Below are 21,476 nucleotides of genomic sequence, written 5' to 3' on the forward strand. Positions count from 1 at the left end.
TTAACGTGTGATATTTAATGATTATTTATGGAGAGATATAGCACTTTACTTTCGATCTAAGAATGTTGGATTTTAAAGTTAATTATGTATTTTGTTTGTTTTGTTGTTTATGATTATTGAGCTTAGTTCTTCCCAGGTGCTGGTCTAGGGTATAGGTATCAAAATCTCTTGCAGAACTGATTAAAAACGCAACTTTCCAGGCCATGCCCCAGGTTCACTGAATCAGAATCTCAGGAATGTGTATTTTTAACAGACCTCCTAGGTGAATCTTAAAGTTAGGGCAATCAGTGATACAGTTTGTTGTGTATCCCCTAGTGAATACTTGACAATAGCTGTGTGGACCTTGTTTTTAAAGATCTACATAAACATTTTGCATATAACTTTGAAAGACTCCCAGACTCCTTGAAATCCAGCTATGAAATCCAGGTAGATAGAACATTAAAAAAAGAAAGTTATCATTGAAGAATGAAAATTATAGTATTGAAGTAGCTAGGATCCAATTCTGATTTCTGGTTCATTGTTGCTTTTGAGTCATTCATACTTCGGTGATGCGCAATATCGGGGAACTACAAATAGAAGCTGATATATATTCTTACTTGATTTTCAAGACATATTTTTGTTAATCTTGGGAATATTTACTATTCTAGCCTTCTAAGTAGTTTTTGACCTTTTTTTTCCTTTAATAATTCTGAAGAACCAATAGAGAAATGCAACAACTAGTTTCCTCTGTGTTTTATTATTAGCATCATCCTGCTTTATGACTTCTTTATAAATGTTATGAAATATGGTATAAGGAATTATAGGCTTTCTTTGGCTTTAATGTTTTTTTTTATCAAATGGTGGCTTTACTATATTTTATTGACTTGGAACTTGGTTTTTAAATACCATGTTTGAAATGCATAGATTATAAGAGTTTTCTCTACTTGCTTCATCTTGCAATTTTGAACTTTCTAAGGAATATAACTTACTTGCTATAGATTTTAATGTTAATAATTACACTGACAAAATTTGATAATGACCAACAATGAATACATGTGGCACATGTGGCATCTTATGTTCATGTTCTTTAGTGTTGTATATTCTGTTTTATTAAAAATAAAAGTTGTGTCTCATTATCACTTAAATCTCTGTAGTGTAGACCGTGCTTATGTTTGACATTTTATATTCTTAATTTACCCCAAACATTACTATATTGGTATTGATATTTATTTCCCATCATCTTTGCAGTTCAATTTCACATTGCCCACTTATATGAAACCCAGGTAAGTGTTTTAATTTACCTTACTTAAGCAAAAGTGATCACACCCGTGTTATTGTAAGTGAAGTCAGACATACATATAATGTAATGGGATTCTGGGCATTATCTCCTTCATATATTTTATATTCATTAAATGTGTTCAAGATTTTGCTTAGTGAAACAGTACTTGCTGTATATGAAGAAGTTTCACTTAATAGGTTTTGCCTCTAATCTTGAGCTATTTGCAGCCTTAAATGACTGTATTTAAGATTTCTCTTATTCTTGATGTGGGATACCTAGTTTTTCTTTTTCTTTTTCTTTTGCAAAGTATTCATAGATAGTTGTGATAATGCATTGTTTTTAGTTTTGCTTTTTCTTCAGATTGAAATATCCCTTCCATATGTCACCATTTGAAAGGCATGTTAAAGTCACCTCTTGATCTCATTACCAATCCTCTTATGATTGCTATACTTAAAAAAAACCTTTTCAGTTTAATTTTAGAACATTTTATTTCTATGCATGGCAGATTTTGCTTAGTTGTGTGATAAAAGTTGTGTGTGATTTACCACATAGACATTTACTCTTGGCAGTGGGATGGAAAATCAGTTATAAGTTGGTATGAAAGCAAAATATTAAATAATCCAAAGTTTACACAAAATATTTTATAACTTTTTTTTTTGGGGGGGGGAGCACTGTTATGTTTGTACATCTATTTTGTAAGGTCTGTTTTCAGGGCCAACATGAGGGTGTTTAAAAAAAATTAACATCAGGGCAGCCCGGGTGGCCCAGCGGTTGAGCACCTGCCTTTGGCCCAGGGCGCGATCCTGGAGACCCAGGATCGAGTCCCACGTGGGGCTCCCTGCACGGAGCCTGCTTCTCCCTCTGCCTGTGTCTCTGCCTCTCTCTCTCTCTCTCTCTCTCTCTCTCTCATAAATAAATAAACTAACTAAAAAAAATTAACATCAAATTTCTGGACACTTCCATCTGCTGTACCCCCCCCACACACACACACAACACACAACACACACATATATGTGTGCATGCCCACTGAATAAGAATTTATGCACACTCAGGTTTGATACCCTACTAATGTTGGAATTTTATCCACCTTGAGAAGCTGCATGTGAAAATTACATCATCTTGTAGATCAGTCTTGCTAGTGGTAATCCCAGCCTCCTGTCAACTGCTGATTTTTGCCAAATCAGCAAAGGCCCCAGGGTGAAAGCCTCTACAGAAATCCACTCCCTCTCCAAAGTTGTTTGTTCCTTGGAGTTTGGAGTCTTAACTCTTTCTGTTCTCATTATGTCAGAGTTCTCTGCTGCCTGCAAAACAAGAATTTTTTTTTCCCTAAAATTTTCTAGTTCTTAGATTACTGGTCTGTTACTAGCTGAAGCAGAAATTTTCTGACTTTTATTTATATAAGTTTTTTGAGGGGGTAGTGAGGGAGAGAGAATCCATCAGCGTGGAGCCTGACAGAGGGTTTGATCTCACAACCCTGAGATCATGACCTGAGTCAAAACCAAGAAATGAGTGCTTAACTGACTGAGCCACCCAGGCGCCCCATTCTCACCTTTATTTTTTTATTTTTTAAATTTATAAATAAATAAATAAAAAGAGAGAGGCAGAGACATAGGCAGAGAGAGAAGCAGGCTACATGCCGGGAGCCCGATGTGGGACCCGATCCCAGCACTCCCAAGATCATGCCCTGGGCCGAACGCAGACGCTCAACCGCCACCCAAGCATCCCCTCTCACCTTTATTTTTATTTTACTTTATTTTATTTTACTTTTTTTTCACCTTTATTTTTAATGAGAGTTTTTGCTGGTGGTGAATTCTAATTTATCTTATTTGACCACTTTGTAATTTACATTCCTTTTTATTCTGCCTTTCATTGTTTCTGATGAGAAGTTGTTGGTGTTAATCTTTTAATCTTGTGAAGGTATTGTGGGGACAGGGCCCTCCCTTCATTGTTTCTTTCATTTGATAAATTTTAGTTCCCATTAAGGTTAAAACAAAACAAGAACAGAATTCATGGCAAGCAGAGTATTATTATTAGATGTATAATTATTAGATGGCAAAAGATGACACTAAACCTATGTAAAGATAGAAAAAAATCTCTATTCCAGTACTTAATAACAAGGGTTTTCATTTTCAGGTGAAAACTTAAGACGAGCAAAAGTGCCTCCCTCCACCCCTACCTAGCTATAGAAAGTTACTTTTTTTATAGTTAAGCTGATTTATATGAATATTTATGAATATGGAATTTTAAAATGTAAATTTAAATAGTCATATGTAGTTAGTGGCTACTGCTTGATGGATAACCAAAGTTTCTTTAGGAAGTCTTCATGCTAATAAATGTAGAAATAATATAGTATTACCTTACAAACCCCGAGGGCCCTGTCCCCGAATTGCCTTCATAGGATTAAACAAGATCATAATTAAGACAGCAAAGTGAGGGAAATACTGTTTTAACAAGAGTGGTTGAGGAAGGCCTCTCTGAGCAAGAGCTATTTGGGCTGAGTCCTGAATGGAGAGAAGAGGCCACGGATAAAATCATTTTTGGGGCTGACAGAGTATGTGTGTGTTCCTGGATCATTCTAATAAAGAGATGTTACTGACTACCATGGCTTTATGGCACAGAGTTTGTGTTGGAAAGGCAAAAAGAATAAAAAAAAGAGGCCTATGTAGAGATGGAGGTGTAGGGGTTGTTGTTGTTATTGTTGTTTCTTTGAAGTTTTTTTTTTTTTTTGGTTAAATTTAATCATAAATCTGAGTTGGAGTTTATTTTTCACCTTTATCGAAGTGTAATTGACAAAATTGTAAGATAAACTGCACAATGTGATGATTTGATACACATATACCTCGTGAAAGGATTTTTCGCATCGAGTTAATTAACATACCCATCACTTCACATAATCCCCCCTGCAAGATTCTACATACACATGATGCTATAGAGTATTTGTCTTTCTCTGTCTGGCTTATTTCACTTAGCATAATGCCCTCCGTGTTCATCCATGTTGTTGCAAATGACAAGATTTCCTTCTTTGAGGCTGAAATACTATTCCATTATATTTATATACCACATTTTCTTGATCCATCTTTTTTTTTTTTTTTAAGGTTTTATTTATTTATTCATGAGAGAGGCAGAGACACAGGCAGAGGGAGAAGCAGGCTTCATGCAGGGAGCCCGAGGTGGGACTCGATCCCGGGTCTTCAGGATCATGCCCTGGGCTGAAGGCGATGCTAAACCGCTGAGCCACCTGGGCTGCCCCATCTTTTTTTTTTTTTTAAGATTTTATTCATTTATTTGACAGAGAGCATAACTGGTTGGGGGGCAGGGTGGAGAGCAGAGGGAAGAGGGAGAGGGAAAAGCAGGCAGACTCCCAGCTGAGCAGGAAGCCTGACTTGGGGCTCAATCCCAGGACCCTGAGATCATGACCTGAAGAGAAGGCAGACCCTTAACCAACTGAACATCCCAGGTGCCCCTTTCTTTTGATCCCTCTTTAGATAGATACTTAAATGTTTTTACCATACCTTGGCTTATTGTCAGTAGCACTACATTGAACATACCTCTTTGAGATAATGGTTTTGTTTCCTTTGAAAATATACCCACAAGTAGGATTGTTGGATGATCCGATAGTTTTATTTAGGTATGGATAATTTTAATGGGATGTCATCTCCTACACCTATTCTTACTAGATTTAAAAATTAGATTCTCAGGTTTCTATGTATATTATCATACCATCTCTAAATAAAGATAATTTTATTCCTCTATATAATGTCATAGGTCCTAGTAAATAATATATTAAGAATTATTCATGGAAAGTTTTATCAGTCATATTTTTATGTTTTTATTTAAATTCCAGTTAGTCATCATACAGTGTAATATTATTTCAGGTATACAATATAGTGATCAACATTTCCATTCATCACCTGGTGCCCATCACAACAAGTGCTCTCCTTAATCCCCATCACCTATTTAACTCCATCCCCACACCTTCCTTCTGGAAGGTTAAATTCCACGTATGAGTGAAATTCATATGGTGTCTTTCTCACTGACTTATTTTGCTTAGCATAATACTCTCTGGCTCCATCCACATCATTGCAAATGACAAAATTTCATTCTCTTTTATGGGTGGATAATATTCCATAGTGTGTGTATATATATCTATAGATATATATATCTGTAGATATCTAGATATCTACATACCACATTTTCTTCATTCATCATTCAGTGCACACTTGGGCTGTTTCTATAATTTGTCTGTTGTAGATAATGTTGCTGTAAACTTAGGGGTGCCTGTAGCCCTTTGAATTAGAATTCTTTGGGTAAATAAATACCTAGTAGTGCAATTACTAGATCGTAATTGAGGAACCTCCATACTGTACTCCACAGTGTCTACACCAGTTTGCATTTCCACCACCAGTATAAGAGAGTTCCCATTTAACCACATCCTCACCAATATCTGTTGTTTCTCATGTTGATTTTAGCCATTCTGACAGATTTAAGGTGATATTGTAGGTTTGATTTGCATTTCCCTGATGATGAGTGATATTGAGCATCTTTTCATGTGTCTGTTGGCTACTTGTGTGTCTTGAAAACGTGTCTATTCATGCCTTCTGCCATTTTTTAATTGGATTATTTGTGCTTGGCATGGTTATTATATAAGATCTTTGTATATTTTGGATACTAACCTTTTATCAGATAGGTCATTTGCAAATACCTTCTCCCATTCCATAGGTCACTTTTAGTTTTGATGATTGTTTCCTTTGCTCTGCAGAGCTTTTTATTTTGATATTGTTCCAATAGTTTATTTTTGCCTTTGTTTCCCTTGCCTTAGGAGACCTATCTAGAAAAAAGTTGCTGTGGCTGATGTCAAAGAAATTACTGCCTGTGCTTTCTTCAATGACTTTTATGTTGTCAGATCTCCCATTTAGTTTAAGTCTTTAATCCATTTTTAGTTTATTTTTGTGTATAGTGAAAGAGAATGGTCCAGGTTTGTTCTTTTGCATGTTGTTATTCAGTTTTCCCAGTGCCATTTGTTGAAGAGATGTCTTTTTCCCATTGTATAGTCTTCCTTGCCTTGTTGAAGATTAATTGGCCGTATAAATATAAACTGCAGGTTCATTTCTGGGTTTTCTGTTCTGTTGATTTGTGTGTCTGTTTTTGTGCTAGTACCTTAGTGTTTTGGTTACTGCAGCTTTGCATTGTAACTTGAGGTCTGTAATTGTGATGCCTTCAGCTTTACTTTTCTTTTTCAGGGGGATTTGGCTATTCAGGATCTATACAAAATTTTAGGATTGTTCTAGCTCTGTGAAGAATGCTGTTGGTATTTTGATAGGGATTGCATTACATGTGTAGATTGCTTTGGAATAGTATAGGCATTTTAACAATTTTTGTTCTTCCAATACATTAACATGGAATGTCTTTCTATTTCTTTTTTGTCATCTTCAATTACTTTCATTAGTGTTTTCTAGTTTTCAGAATATGGGTCTTTTCCCTCTGTTTAGATTTATTCCTAGGTATCTTGTTTCTAGTACAATCATAAATGGGATTGATTCCTTCATTTCCTTTCTGCTGCTTCATTTGGGTGTATAAAAATGCAACAGATTTCTATACATTGATTTTTGTGTCCTACAACTTTACTGAATTTGTGTTTATCAGTTCTAGCAGATTTTTGATAGATTTCTTTTGGGTTTTCTGTATGTTGTATCAGGTCACCTGCAAATAGTGAAAGTTTGACTTCTCCCATGCTGATTTGGATGCCTTTTCGTTCTTTTTGTTATCTGATTGCTGTGACTAAGACTTCCATTACTATTTTAAATAAACTTGGTGAGAGTGGACATTCCTCCCTGTCTTGTTTCTGATCGTAGAAGTAAAGCTCTCAGTTTTTCCCCATGTAAGATGATGGAAAAATGTGGGCTTTTCATATATATGGCTTTTATTATGTTGAGGTCTTCCCTCTAAACTTGCTTTTTTGAGGGTTTTTATCTTGAATGGATGTTATACTTTATCAAATGCTTTTTCTTCATCTTTTGAAGCGATCCTGTGGTTCTTATATTAAGCTGATTGATTTGCAAATACTGAACCATCCTTGCAACGCAGGAATAAATCCCACTTGATCACGGTGAATGATATTTTTTAAATGTATTGTTGTATTTGTTTTGCTAGTACTCTGTTGAGGATTTTTGCATCTATGTTCATCAGAGATATTAGCCTGAATTTCTCTTTTTGTGTGTGTCTTTATCTGGTTTTGGTATCTGGGTAATGCTGGCCTCATATATAGAATGAATGTGGAGGGGATCCCTGGGTGGCTCAGGGGTTGGGCACCTGCCTTCGGCCCAGGGCGTGATTCTGGGGTCCCGGGATGGAGTCCCACATCGGGCCCTGCATGGAGCCTGCTTCTCCCTCTGCCTGTGTCTCTGCGCTCCCGCCCCCCCCCCCCCCCCGTATGTCTCTCATGAGTAAATAAAATTTTAAAAAAAATGAATGTGGAAGTTATCCTTCCTTTTCTACTTTTTTGGAATTATTTGAGGAGAATAGGTATTCACTCTTTAAATGTTTTGTAGAATTCACTTGTGAAGCCATCTGGTCCTAACTTTGTTGGGAGTTTTTTGATCACTGCTTCTATTTCTTTGCTGGATATTAGTCTGTTCCAATTTTCTAATTCTTCCTGTTTTCGTTTTGGTAATTTATACATTTTCAGGAATTTATGCATTTCTTCTAGGTTGTCCACTTTGTTGGCAGATAGCTTTTCATAATAATAATAATCTTAAAATTTATTTCTGTGGTGTTATTATTTCTCCTGTCTCATTTGTGATTTTATTTGGATCCTTTCTCTTTTCTTCCGATTAAGTCTGGCTAGAGGTTTACCAATTTTTAAATTTTTTTTTTGCAAGAACCAGCTCCTGGTTTCATTGATCTCTATTTTTTTTTTTTTCATTTTGGTATCATTTGTTTCTGTTCTGTATTATTTCCTTCCGTCTGCTGGCTTTTAGGCTTCATTTATTGTTATTTTTGTGGTTCCTTTAGGTGTAAGGTTAGGTTGTTTATTTGAGATTTTTCTTGCTTCTTGAGGTACGTCTGTGTTGCCGTATACTTCCCTCTTAGAACCACTTTTGCTGCATCCCAAAGATTTTGTACTGTTGTGCTTTTATTTTCATTTGCTTCCATAGTATTTATTTCTTTGATTTCCTGGTTGACCCATTCATTACTTAGTATCATGTTATTTAACCTCCATATTTGGTGGTTTTTGGAGATTTTTTTCCTGTGGTTGACTTCTAGTTTCATAGTGTTATGGTCAGGAAAGGGCATGGCATGATTTTGATCTTCTTGAATTTGTTGAGTCCTGTTTTGTGGCCTATTATGTGATCTATTCTGGAAAATGTCCCATGTGCACTTGAAAAGAATGTGTATTCTGCTGTTTTACGATGGAAGGTTTGGAATATATCCATTATAACCATCTTGTCCAGTGTGTCATTCAAAGCCATCTTTACTTACTGGTTTCTGTTCATTGATGAAAGTGGGGTTTTAAAGTCCCCTACTATTATTGTATTATTATGGTTTAGTTCCTTTATGCTTTTTTTATTGTGTTAAGCATTTGGGTGCTCCCATGTTGGGTGCATAAATATTTACAACTGTTGATTCTTCTTTTTAGATTGTTGCCTTTATTATTATAAAGTGTCTATCTTTGCCTTTTATTACATTCTTTGTTTTAAGGTCTAATTTGTATGAAATAAGTATTGCTACTCAAGCTTTCTTTTGACAGCCATTTGCCTGATAAATATTTTTCCATCCCCTCACTTCCCAGTCTGTATGTGTCTTTAGATCTAAAATGAGTCTCTTATGGGCAGCATATAGACAGATCTTATTTTTTAAATCCATATTGTCATCCTTTGTCTTGATTGGACCATTTATTGTATTTTTGTTCAAAAATAATTATTGATATTTATTGCCATTTTATTAATTGTTTTGTGGTTGTCTCGAGATTTTCCCTGATCCTTTCTTACTGTTCTTTCTTTCAAAATTTGCTCATATTCTTTAGCAACGTATTTAGATTTCTTTCTTTTTATTAGGTACATATCTATTACTATTTGGTGTTTTAAATTGTATATTTTTTAACTTAAATTCAATTAATTAGCATATAATGTATTCTGGTCACAGAGCTAGAGGTCAGTGATACATCAGTCTTATATAATACCCAGTGCTATTACATCACCGAGTTACTCCATCTCTCCACTCACCTCCCCTCTAGTGACCCTCATTTTGTTTCCTATGATTAAGAGTCTCTTATGCTGTGCCTTCCTCTCTGTTTTCATTATTTATTTTTCCCTCCCTTCCCCTATGATCCTCTGTTTTGTTTTTTAAATTCCACATGAGTTGAGATCATATGATAATTGTCTTTCTCTGATTGACTTATTTTGCTTAGCATAATATCCTCTAGTTTGATCCACATCATTACAAACGGCAAGATTTCATTTTTTGATGGCTGAGTAGTATTCCATTATATGTAAATACTACCTCTTCTTTATCCATTCATCTCTCAGTATACATCTGAGCTGTTTCTATAGTGTGACTACTGTGGACATTATTGCTATAAGCCTTGGGATGCGGGTGCCCCTTTCAATCACTACATTTATATCATTAGGGTAAATACCCAGTTGTGCAGTTGCTACCTCTGTTTTCAACTTTTTGAGGAACCGCCATACTGTTTACACCAGCTTGCATTCCTACCAACAGTGTACAAGGGTTCCCCTTTCTCCACATCCTTGCAAATATCTATTGTTTTCTGACTTGTTAATTTCAACCAATCTGAGAGGTGTGAGGTGTTACCTCATTGTGGTTTTGATTTATATTTGCCTGATGCCAAGTGATGTTGAGCATTTCTTCATGTGTCTATTGGCCATTTATTTATCGTCTTTGGAATAATATCTTGTTCATGTTTTTTTTGCCCATTTCTTGGTTGGATTATTCTTTGGGTGTTGAGTTTGGTAAGTTGTTTATAGATTTTTGATATTAGCCCTTTATTTGATAAGACATTTGCAAATATCATCTCCCATTCTGTCAATTTTCTTTTGGTTTTGTTGACTGTTTCCTTTGCTATGCAAAAGCTTTTTATCTTGATCAACTCCTAATACTCATTTTTGCCTTTGTTTTGGAGACCTCTCTAGTAAGAAGTTGCTGTGGCTGAGGTCACAATGGTTGCTGCCTGTGTTCTCTTCTAGGATTTTGATGGATTCTTGTCTCACATTTAGGTCTTTCAACTATTCTGAGTCTATATTTGTGTATGGTATGACAAAATGGTCCAGTTTCATCCTTCTGCATGTGGCTGTCCAATTTTCCCAACAACATTTGTTGAAGAGACTTTTTTTTCCATTGGATATTCTTTCCTGCTTTGTCAAAGATTAGTTGACCATAGAGTTGAGTGTCCATTTCTGGGTTCTCTATTCAGCTCCATTTATCTATGTGTCTGCCAGTACCATACTGCCTTGATGATTACAGCTTTGAAATAGAGCTTGAAGTTGGAATTGTGATGCCACCCATTCTGGTTTTCTTTTTCAACATTCCTTTGGCTATTCGGGGTCTTTTCTGGTTCCATACAAATTTCCAGCTCCTTTAGGTATAAGGTTAGGTTGTATATTTGAGACCTTTCTTATTTCTTGAGAAAGGTTTGTATTCCTATGTAGTGCCCTCTTAGGACCACCTTTACTGCATCCCAAAGGTTTTTGAACAGTTGTGTTTTCATTTTCATTGGTTTCCATGAATTTTTAAAATTCTTCTTTAATTTCCATTCATCATTTAGTAGGATGCTCTTTAGCCTCCATGTATTTGAATTTTTTCCAAATTTCCTCTTGTGATTGAGTTCCAGTTTCAAAGCATTGCAGTCTGAAAATATGCAGGGAATGATTATAATCTAATCTTTTAGTATCAGTTGAGACCTGATTTGTGACCCAGTTTGTGATCTCTTCTGGAGAATGTTCCGTGTACACTCAAGAAGAATGTGTGTTCTGTTACTTTAGGATGTAATGTTTTGAATATATCCTTAAAGTCCATCTGGTCCTATGTGTCATTCAAAGCCCTTGTTTCTTTCTTGATCTTCTGCTTAGATGATCTGTCCATTGCATTGAGTGTAGTGTTTAAGTCCCCTACTATTGTTGTATTATTAATTGATATGTTTCTTTAATTTTGTTATTAATTGTGTTATATAATTGGCTGCTCTCAGTTTAGGGGAATAGTTATTTACAATTGTTAAATCTTCTTGTTGAATAGACCCTTTAATTATGATACAGTGTCCTTCCTCATCTCTTCTTATAGCCTTTGGTTTAAAATCTCATTTGTCTGATACAAGGATTGCCAACCCAGCTCTCTTTTATGTCCATTAATATGATCAATGGTTTTCCACCCCCTTGCTTTCAATCTGGAGTTGTCTTTGGGTCTAATATGAGTCTCTTGTAGACTCCGTATGGGTGAATCTTGCTTTTTTTCATCCAATCTGAAACCCTGGGTCTTTTGATTGGGGCATTTAGCCCATTTACATTCAGAGTAACTATTAAAAGATGAATTTAGTGCCATTGTATTACTTGTAAAGTCACTGTTTCTATATATTGTCTCTGATCCTTTTTGTTTTATGTTACTTTTGGCCTCTCTCTATGCTTAAAAGATCTCTTTTAATATTTCTTGTAGGGCTGGTTTACTGATCACCAGATCTTTTAGTTTTTCTTTGTCCTGGAAGCTTTTTTTCCTTCTAATTTGAATGACATCCTAGTGAGATAAAGACATCCTAGTGAGATAAAGTATTCTTGGCTGCATGTTTTTCTCATTTAGTATCCTAAATATATGATGCCAGTCATTTCTGGTCTGCCAGGTGTCTGTGGATAGATCTGCTTCCAGTCTAATGTTTCTACCTTTGTAGGTTGCAGACCTCTTGTCCTGAGCTGCTTTCAGGATTTTCTCTTTGTCTCTGAGATTTGCAAGTTTCACTATTATATGCTGGGCTGTTGTCCTGTTTTTACCAATTTTGAGAGGGGTTTTCTGTGCCTTCTGGGCTTAGATGCCTGTTTCCTTCCCCACATTCCGGAAGTTCTCTACTATAATTTGCTCCAGTATACCTTTTGCCCCTGTCTTTCCTCTTCTTCTGGGGTCCCAGTTATTCTAATTTTGTTTCCCTTTATGATATCACTTCTCTTTCGAATTCTTCCCTCATGATCTAGTAGTTGTTAATTTCTCTTTTTCTCAGCTTCTTTATTCTCTGTTATTTTGTCTTCTGTATCACTAATTCTCTCTTCTGCCTCATTTATCCTGTTAGAGCCTCCATTTTTTTTACTGCATCTCATTAATAGCCTTTTTTATTTCGACTCGATTTTAGTTCTTTTATTTCTCCAGAAAGCGATTCTCTAGTGTCTTCTTTGCTTTTTTTTTTTTTTCAAGCCCAGCTACTGGCTTGTAATTGTTAATCTGAACTCTAGTTCTGACATCTTTCTTACATCCATACTGATTAGGTTCCTGGAAGTCAGTACTGCCTCTTGTTCTCTTTTTTGATGTGAGCTTTTCCATATTGTCGTTCTGTCCAGAGAATAGATGACTGATAGAACAAAATACTGAAATGGCAACAACCCCAGAGAAATAATCACTAATAAATCAGAAGATATCTGAAAATAAAACAAAAAAATTAAAAAAAAGAAGAGAATGTAATCAGACAGGTGAACAAAATAGAGAAATACACAGGATCCTGTGTGTATTTTGGTTGGTTTGTTAGAAGAAACTACATCCCAGAATTGTAAAGAAAGAAAAACGTGTGTATATGTGTGTGTATATACACACACATATACATACACATAGACACAGAAATACATTGACAGGATAGAATGTAACTGTAAAGATGAAAATTTAAAAAGACTTTAATAAAACAGCACAAACAAGACAAAAACATGTATTTATGATCATACAAGTGAAGAGAACAGAGCTATACACTAGATTTTGGGTGTATTTTGGTCTATTAGGAGAAATTGCATCCCAAAATTGTACAGAAAACTTACATGTACAGAAAAATAAAACCAAATACAATGAAAGGATAGAATATAATTGTGAAAATGAAAAAAAAAAGATTTTAAGAAAGAGTTGATAAGAAATTGATTGAAAAAGGAAAGAGAGGGATCCCTGGGTGGCTCAGGTTTAGCGCCTGCCTTTGGCCCAGGGCGCGATCCTGGAGTCCCGGGATCGAGTCCCACGTCAGGCTGCCTGCTTCTCCCTCTGCCTGTATCTCTGCCTCTCTCTCCCCCTATGTCTATCATGAATAAATAAATAAAATCTTTAAAAAAAAAAAGAAAAGAAAAAGGAAAGAGAAAATGAATCAAATTGAAAGACTAAAGAATCAAAGGAAAAAACCCATGGATTTTATATGCTATATTCCCCTAGCAGTGGCCTTCTCAGTGATCAGTGAACTTTGTCTTGGCTGATGGTCTCGCTGATCTTCTGGGGGAGGTTCCTGTTGCATTGTCTTTGTCAGGTGTCTTTGTCCAAGGTGGAATGGCACTGCCCTTGCAGGGAGCCAGGCTAAGTAATCTCCAGATTGCTCTATGTGGCTTTTGTTCCCTTGAAGGCTTTCAGCACAGTTTTAGAGGATGAGAGTGAAAATGGCAGCCTCCCAATCTCCACCAGCCTAGAGAGGAAAGCTCAGGATCTCAATTCTCAGCATGTCCTTAGGGAAAAGCAGTCAGTCCTTCTCTCCCTGGTCTCTGTCCCTACTATGTGCTCACCCAGCCTGTGACTAAGTGTTCCTATCTCAGGCATGCGACCATGTTTCTGGTCTCCAAACTCTGCAAGCTCCTGTGGCACACTGCTGTGCCGCTCCTCTTGGGGGAAGAAAGAGGGGCTCCCGGTTTTGTCATTTATTGGGCCCCTGCTCAGAAACAGTCATTCCAACTGTGCTTTGGTTTGAGGTTTATGGCACCCTGAGCTGAGAGCCCACTCATGGGGCTTGCTGGTTGTAGCTGGCTTCCCTGCTCTGATTCCTGGGCGCTCTGCCACACTTAGGCACCCCCAGTCTTTCTGTGACCCCAGGGATCCTGAGACTGTACTGTTTCACCAAGGATTCCACCCCTACTTGCCCTCTAAGCACCTTTCAGGCAGGTTCCTCCGGCACTGGAACAGACTTCTAAAAGTTTTGATTTTGTGCTCCACTGCTATATCACTTTCCAGTGCTGCTGATGGAGGCTCCTGCAGTTTATCATCACATATATTGTCTCAGATTCACTTCTCTGCACCTCCTACCTTGAAGAAAGTGGTTGCTTTTCTATTTGTAGAGTTGTAACTATTCTTTTCTTACATCTCTGGTTGAGTTTGAGGGTGTTCAGAATGATTTAATAGCTATCTAGTTGAATTCCTAGGAAACTAGGTCTCCTGCTCTTTTGCCATCTTGGACTCTCCTCAGCCTCTGTTATTCTTTGATTTGTAGTTCCCAATAGGTTTGTATATTACATCTTTTGCTTATAAACAGTGTATATTAAGTTGATGGTTGTTTGAACTCATTCTTTACTCCTGTCCTCCCCATATTTTAGGTATATGTTGACATTTTACATCCTTTTGTGTGTTCCTTGACTAATTTTTTTTTAAGATTTTATTTATTCATGAGAGACAGAGAGCGAGAAAGAGAGAGAGAGAGAGAGAGAGAGAGAGAGAGAGAGAGAGAGAGAGAGAGGCAGAGACACAGGCAGAGGGAGAAGCAGGCTCCATGCAGGAAGCCTGATGTGAGACTCCATCCCGGGTCTCCAGGACCCCGCCCTGGGCTGAAGGCGGAGGAGCTAAACTGCTGAACCACCCAGGGATCCCCTGGGTTTTGTATTATAAGTAATTATCTTCTTTTCTCTTGCTACTTTTAAACAGTTTTCCTTATTACTAATAAGGAAAGTTTAATTACAATATTGCCAGTTTAATTATAATATTCTTTGGTGTGGGTCTGCTTTTGTTGATTTTGATGAGACTTCTCTTTGCCTGCTGGATCTGGATATCTGTTTCCTTCCCAGATTAGGGAAGTTTTCAACTATTATTTCTTAAGGTTTTTGCCCTCTTTTCTCTCTCCTCTGGGATTCCTGTCATTCGAATGTTATTTATTACATTTGATGGAGTCACTGAATTCTCTACGTCTTCTTTCGTTTTGTATAGTAGTTCTCTCTTTTGCTCAGCTTCATTGCTTTTCTTTACTTTGTCTTCTCAGTCATTAATTCATTCCTTTGATTCTTCCAGCCTGCGTTCACTGCACCAAGTGTTTCTAATCTTGTTTATTGTACTCTTCATCTCTGATTCTTTTGTAATTCTTTTATTTCTGTGATAAGGGTCTCATTGATGTCATCTTTTCTCAAGGTCAGTGAGTATCCTTATGATCATTGTTTTCAGTTCTCCATCAGTTCTGTTACTTGTATCTGTTTTGCCTAGATCTCTGGCTGTGGCCTTGTCTTATTCTTTCATTTTGGATAAATTCCTCTGTTTTCTCATTTTGTCTAAGTCTGTGCCTTCTTCTCTGTATTAGAAAATCCAGTTAATGTCTCCTGCTCCTGAAAGTAATGGCCTTATGAAGAAGAGGTCATGTAGTATCTAGAGCCTAGTGCTTCAGGGAATGTGTCCACTGTGTGCGGCATTCACTCTGCTGTTGTGTTCTGGCTGCTCTATCCTTCAGGCCAGTTGTCTGCAAAGGTTCTCTTTGCCTGTTTTGGGCAGTTTTGGTCCCTGGCCTGAATGTGGCAAGTTTTAACTTGTGCTCTGGTCTGCTTGTGAAATGAGACCTGTCATCACCTCCACTGAAACTGAGGCCCTACAGAACTTTGTGGTTGGGACACGTGTGTATACAGGAGTTTGTGCTGGTCTTCTGGGGGAGGGGCCCATGGTGCTGGGACTGAGGTAAGCATGATTGAGAATGGGCAGTTCCACAGGAGTGTGTGGGGGGGTGGGGCTTAGTATAAGTAATTTAAGCAGCCAGTGTCCAAATTGCACTGGTTCCTGCTAATGGCTCTCTGCTTATGCTGAGTAGTGGGGGAGTGAAATGGTGCCAGCCAGCTGCTTTTTTTCCAGAGAGGTCTCTCTGTGAAGAGCAAATAATCTCCCACTGTGTGCCCCAGGTACTCTTCAGATCACTGTTTCCATGCTGTATGCCTCTGGGTTGTTTGCTGGTCTTCTCTCGAAGAGCAGCCTCAATACCTCTGGACACTTCTGGAACACACCCAGTCCATTGATAGTTCAAGCTTTGGGTTTAAGCCCCTCTGGTTGCAACAACTCATGAAATTTATACCCTCTCATTTTTGAAGCCAATGGTGATGGAGAAATGTTCTCCTAGTACATTACCCTGTGTGCTCCTCTTACTCTCTCACCCTCTTCCTGACCAATATCTGTTTGTTCCCTAAGCCACATCTCTACGTTTTATACCTTATTCAGTGTGACCTCTTCTGTAAGTTTAGTTGTGATGTTCTGCCATTCTTCAGGTGGTATCTGAGGCATTTAGGGTGATTCGATAGTTAGGTATTTGTATATGTGCGAGGAAGCAGGCCAAGGGTCTTCATACTTTGCTGCTGTCTTTGAGGAAAGTCCTCTATCAGTTAGTTACTTAATTTACCTTTCTTATCTTATTAACTGAGACTTCTAGAACCACTTTTTAAATAATATTAATAAGAGTATTAATTGGCCTTTTCTTTTCCTTGAATTTAATGAAATAACTTGAAGTTTGCCATCTAAATTCTTATTAGACTTTAAAGTTGAAAGATACAAAATTTTCCCTTTTAATTTTGTTATTAAAATATTACTTATTTTTAAATAGATAACCCAAAATGAAAGTGCTTGAAAGAATACACATTGAAGTATCCTCCTCATTCCTTTCCTGTAACAACCTATCCTCCTTCCCAAAGGTACTAGTGCATTTGATATCTTTCCAGAGAAATCTGTGTATGTATAAGCAGATCCATTTATGTGTTTACACATATTTATTTTTATTTATTTTATTGAAACAATTATGTGTGTTCTCTCTCAATCTTGCTTAAGTTATTTCTTTAAATTAGTATTTTATTTTGGAAATATTCCGTATCAGTACATACAGAACTATATTATATCCCTTTGCATAGATGTACTGTAACGAGTTTAACTATTTTCTCCTTGAGGGATTATTAAAATAGTATTACCATGAATAATTCTGTTTATAAGAATCCTTAGTTTCATTTTCAACTTTCTCTTCTAACTAACCAGCATTAGTTTATTACCAAAGCACTGTAGCTTGGTTTCATTTATGTATATTATAGAAATCCAAAAATTCTGAAGAAAGAAAAATTCCAGTTGATATTTATAGATGCATTAAGTATGCCATGAATATGTAGCGTTTATTTCCTGAATTTAGGAATGATCCAGTGCAAGGGAATCTGTTAACAAAACAAAAATCAGTGTAAGGGAAACGAACAGTATTGTGAGAAAGAAAGATTTTTTTTTAAAGAAATTAATAATGTAAAAAGGAAAGAAAAACAATAGATCTACTAATTGGTCAAAACCTTAGTTCTCTGAAAAAAATTAACAAAATAATCTACTAGGAATTTGATCAAAGGAATAAAACAGAGAAAGAACATACACAAAATAAAGTAACCATAAAAACGGAAGAAATTAGAACTATCAAACGAGACCACTTAGCAGACGTCTATGTGAATGAATTAAAAAATTAATTGAAATGGACTATTACAGATTAGAAAAATTGACCTCATTGAAGTTAGAAAGTTATAAAAAGTCAATTTCTCTTAAAGAAATAGTGAAAATTAAGTAATGCCATACAGAAAGTATCATGGCCAGATGGTTTTACAGGGGTATTCTACCAAGCCTTTAAAGACCTGATAATTCTGATATTTTATAGATTGTTTCAGAGCATTGGAAATGAAACACCTACTTTTCTTTCTTTCTTTCTTTCTTTCTTTCTTTCTTTCTTTCTTTCTTTCTTTCAAGAAGCTTTTAGCAGCTTTTAATCTGACTTGAGAGATACTTATGTTTGGTAATGGTTCAAGTCCTTTCTGCATTTAAATTTTTAGAATCAGGGATTTTGTTTCCATTGTATTTTTAAAATATGCTATAGAATTGTTAACTACAGACCATAGTGCTTTTGTATCCTCTGTTTTAAACTGTAAAGTGTATCTGACATGAAATTTACCATTTTTGCCATGTTTTAAGTGTACTGTGTCATTAAGTACATTCACATTGTTGTGCAACTGTCACTACCATTCATCTCCAGAACTTTTTCATCATCCCACACTGAAACTCTGTACCTATTCAATAATAAGTCCTCATTCCTTCTTCCACCCAGCCCCTGGCAACCACTATTCTACTTTCTGTGTCTATGAATTTAACTGCCCCATGTAAGTGGAATCATATTGTATTTGTCTTTTTGTACCTGGCATATTTCATTTAGCATAATGTCTTTAAGGTTTATATGTGTTGTATCATGAATGAGAACTTAACTCCTCTTTAAGGCTTAATATTTCATTGTATGTACACACCATATTTTGTTCATTCATCTATGGGTGGACACTTGTGTGGCTTCCATCTTTTGGCTATTGCTGATAATGCAGCTATGACCATGAGTGGTGCAAATATCTGTTTGAATCGCTGCTTTTAATTCTTTTTGATATGTAACTAGAAGTGAAATTACTGGATCATTATGATAACTCTGTGTTTAATTTTTTGAGGAACCATCATACTATTTTCCCCCATTTCCCCATTTGAAACAAATGTAACATCAATACCTGAGAATGATAGAAACAGTATAAAGAGGAAGCAATATACAAACCAGTATCAATAATGAATATTGGTATAAAAGTATTAAATAGAAATTTAGGGGATCCCTGGGTGGCGCAGTGGTTTAGCGCCTGCCTTTGGCCCAGGGCGCGATCCTGGAGACCCGGGATCGAATCCCACGTCAGGCTCCCGGTGCATGGAGCCTGCTTCTCCCTCTGCCTATGTCTCTGCCTCTCTCTCTCTCTCTCTCTCTCTCTCTGTGTGTGACTATCATAAATAAATTTAAAAAAAATGCAAAAAAAAAAGAGATTTAGCAAACAAAATCATTACCTCATTGAGCAAATAATATACTATGACCATGTGGTATTCATTCCAGGAATGCAAGATTGAATATTAGGAAATCTGTTAGTATCAGACACCATGATAATAGAACTAAAGGTAAAATCAGATAACTCACTGTTGGTGCATTGACAAATGTAGTGCCATTCCTTTTTTTAAAAAATATTTATTTATTTATTTATTCATGATAGAGAGTGACAGAGAGGCAGAGACACAGGCAGAGGGAGAAATAGGCTCCATGCAGGGAGCCCGACATGGGACTCGATCCTGGGTCTCCAGGATCACACCCCAGGCTGAAGGCGGCGCTAAACCGCTGAGCCACTGGGGCTGCCCTGCAGTGCCATTCCTAATAATAAAACTCTATCCAAGTTGGACATAGGAATTGAAGGTTACTTTTTTATCATGGTAAAATTCATATACCTTAGTCCCCAAATTAGTATCTTATTTAGAGGAAACACTAGAGAGATTTTCACAAAAATTAGGAGCAAGGCAAAGATTCTCACTATCTTCATTACTCCTTTTTTTTTTTTTAAGACTTTATTTATTAGAGAGAGAGAGAGCGTGTGTAGGGACAGGTGAGCAGAGGGAGAGGGACAAGAAGACTCCACACTGAGCAGGGAGCCTGATGTGGGGCTCAGTCCTAGGATCCTGGGATCAGGATCTGAGATGAAGGTAGACATTTCACCAACTGAGACACCCAGGTGTCCCTCTGTTACTCCTCATCATTGTAGAATAGGTATTAGCCAGTGCAGTTAGATAAGAAAAATCCATTAGAAGTACAAATTTACATACAGAAATTAATAACCTTCAACAACAGTAATCAGGGAGCATAATGTTAGAAAAAATTCCCATTTGAATCTGTAATTACTTGATAATAAACTTAAAAGAAGTACTGTGATTCAACAATATAAGGATACTGATTCTCCCTAAGTTCCTTTATAAATGGAGCACAAACATCAGTAAAAACTACTAACAAACTTTTTAAGGGCTTAGATAAGTTGGTAATATGCTAGAATAACCAGGATAACAATGGGGAGAAATTGTATAGGTTATACTAACTCTACTAGACAGATAGGTGGTAAAGCCTGTATATTTCAAAGTGTGGTCTGGCACGTGAATAGACAGACCAGTGGAATATCGTAGAAAGAACAGGAATAGATCCAGGTACATAGATCAGTGTTTGATAAAGGTAAAATCTTAAATTCCTGGGGCTGAGGTAGATTATTCATAAGTTTGTAGGACAACTAGGTAGCCGTTTGGAAAAAGATAAAATTAGACCCATGACTCAAACTATTCAAAAGAATAAACTAGAAATGAATTAGAGTGAAATGTAAAAAAATATTGTACAAGTAGTAGAAGCAAACATGAACTCCTCTTCAATCTTGATTTAGGAAAAAGCTTTCTTACTATGATCATTCTTTTCATTGCCTTTGAATTTAGATCTAGTCAGTTTGAACAATATAAAGATAATTTCTACATGACCAAAAAAAAAAATAGCATAAATTCAAAGAACACTTAATGAAACTAGGAGAGAATGTCTACAGCATATGCCATGGACAAAGGGCTAATATTCCTAATATAACAAACTTAAAATTTGAGGGACAAAGGAATGAAAACCCAATAGGAAAATGGGAAAAAAGACATGAATAGACATTTCACAGAAAATATATAACAAGGCCGTTAAACATATGGAAAAGCGGTCATATTCATTCAGAAATGCAAATTGAAGCAACACTGAAATATAATTCTCACATATCAGATGGGCAAAAATTATAAGTGGCTGTGGGGAAACAGGCATTCTCTTGCACTGTGATAATACAAACTGGTACAACCCTTCTGGAGCAGAATTTGGCAGTAATCTAACAAAGCTATATATGCACTTACCCTTTGACTCAGCAACTTCACATCTAGAAGTATACCTTGAAAATATACCTCCAAAACTATGAAAATATATAGGCACAAGGATATTGACTGAAGCATTGTTTGTAATTACAAAATATTGGAAAAAACTTAAATGTCCATAGGAGAATGGTTGGATAAACTATGGTACATTCAGGTAGAGGAGTTGGATGTAGAAAAGTATGTGGAAGACATGTGGATCACTGCGTGGATTGATTTCCAGAATGTACTGCTAAGTGAAAAAAAAATGCAG

At 36.5% G+C, this 21,476-nt stretch overlaps 1 protein-coding gene across 5 annotated transcripts in view; it reads left to right on the forward strand.

Annotated features, from left to right (window-relative positions):
* Positions 1–21,476, forward strand: part of KDM6A (lysine demethylase 6A) — a 213,745-nt gene that overhangs the window by 124,947 nt on the left and 67,322 nt on the right. For all 5 annotated transcript variants that reach the window (XM_055337661.1, XM_055337662.1, XM_055337665.1 and 2 more), the window contains exon 8: positions 1,228–1,262. In XM_055337661.1, the coding sequence (XP_055193636.1) occupies positions 1,228–1,262 (35 nt within the window). The remainder of the gene's footprint in view (positions 1–1,227; positions 1,263–21,476) is intronic.

This window comes from Nyctereutes procyonoides, unplaced genomic scaffold (genome assembly GCF_905146905.1).
Source record: "Nyctereutes procyonoides isolate TBG_1078 unplaced genomic scaffold, NYPRO_anot_genome, whole genome shotgun sequence".
Classification (NCBI taxonomy): domain Eukaryota; kingdom Metazoa; phylum Chordata; class Mammalia; order Carnivora; family Canidae; genus Nyctereutes; species Nyctereutes procyonoides.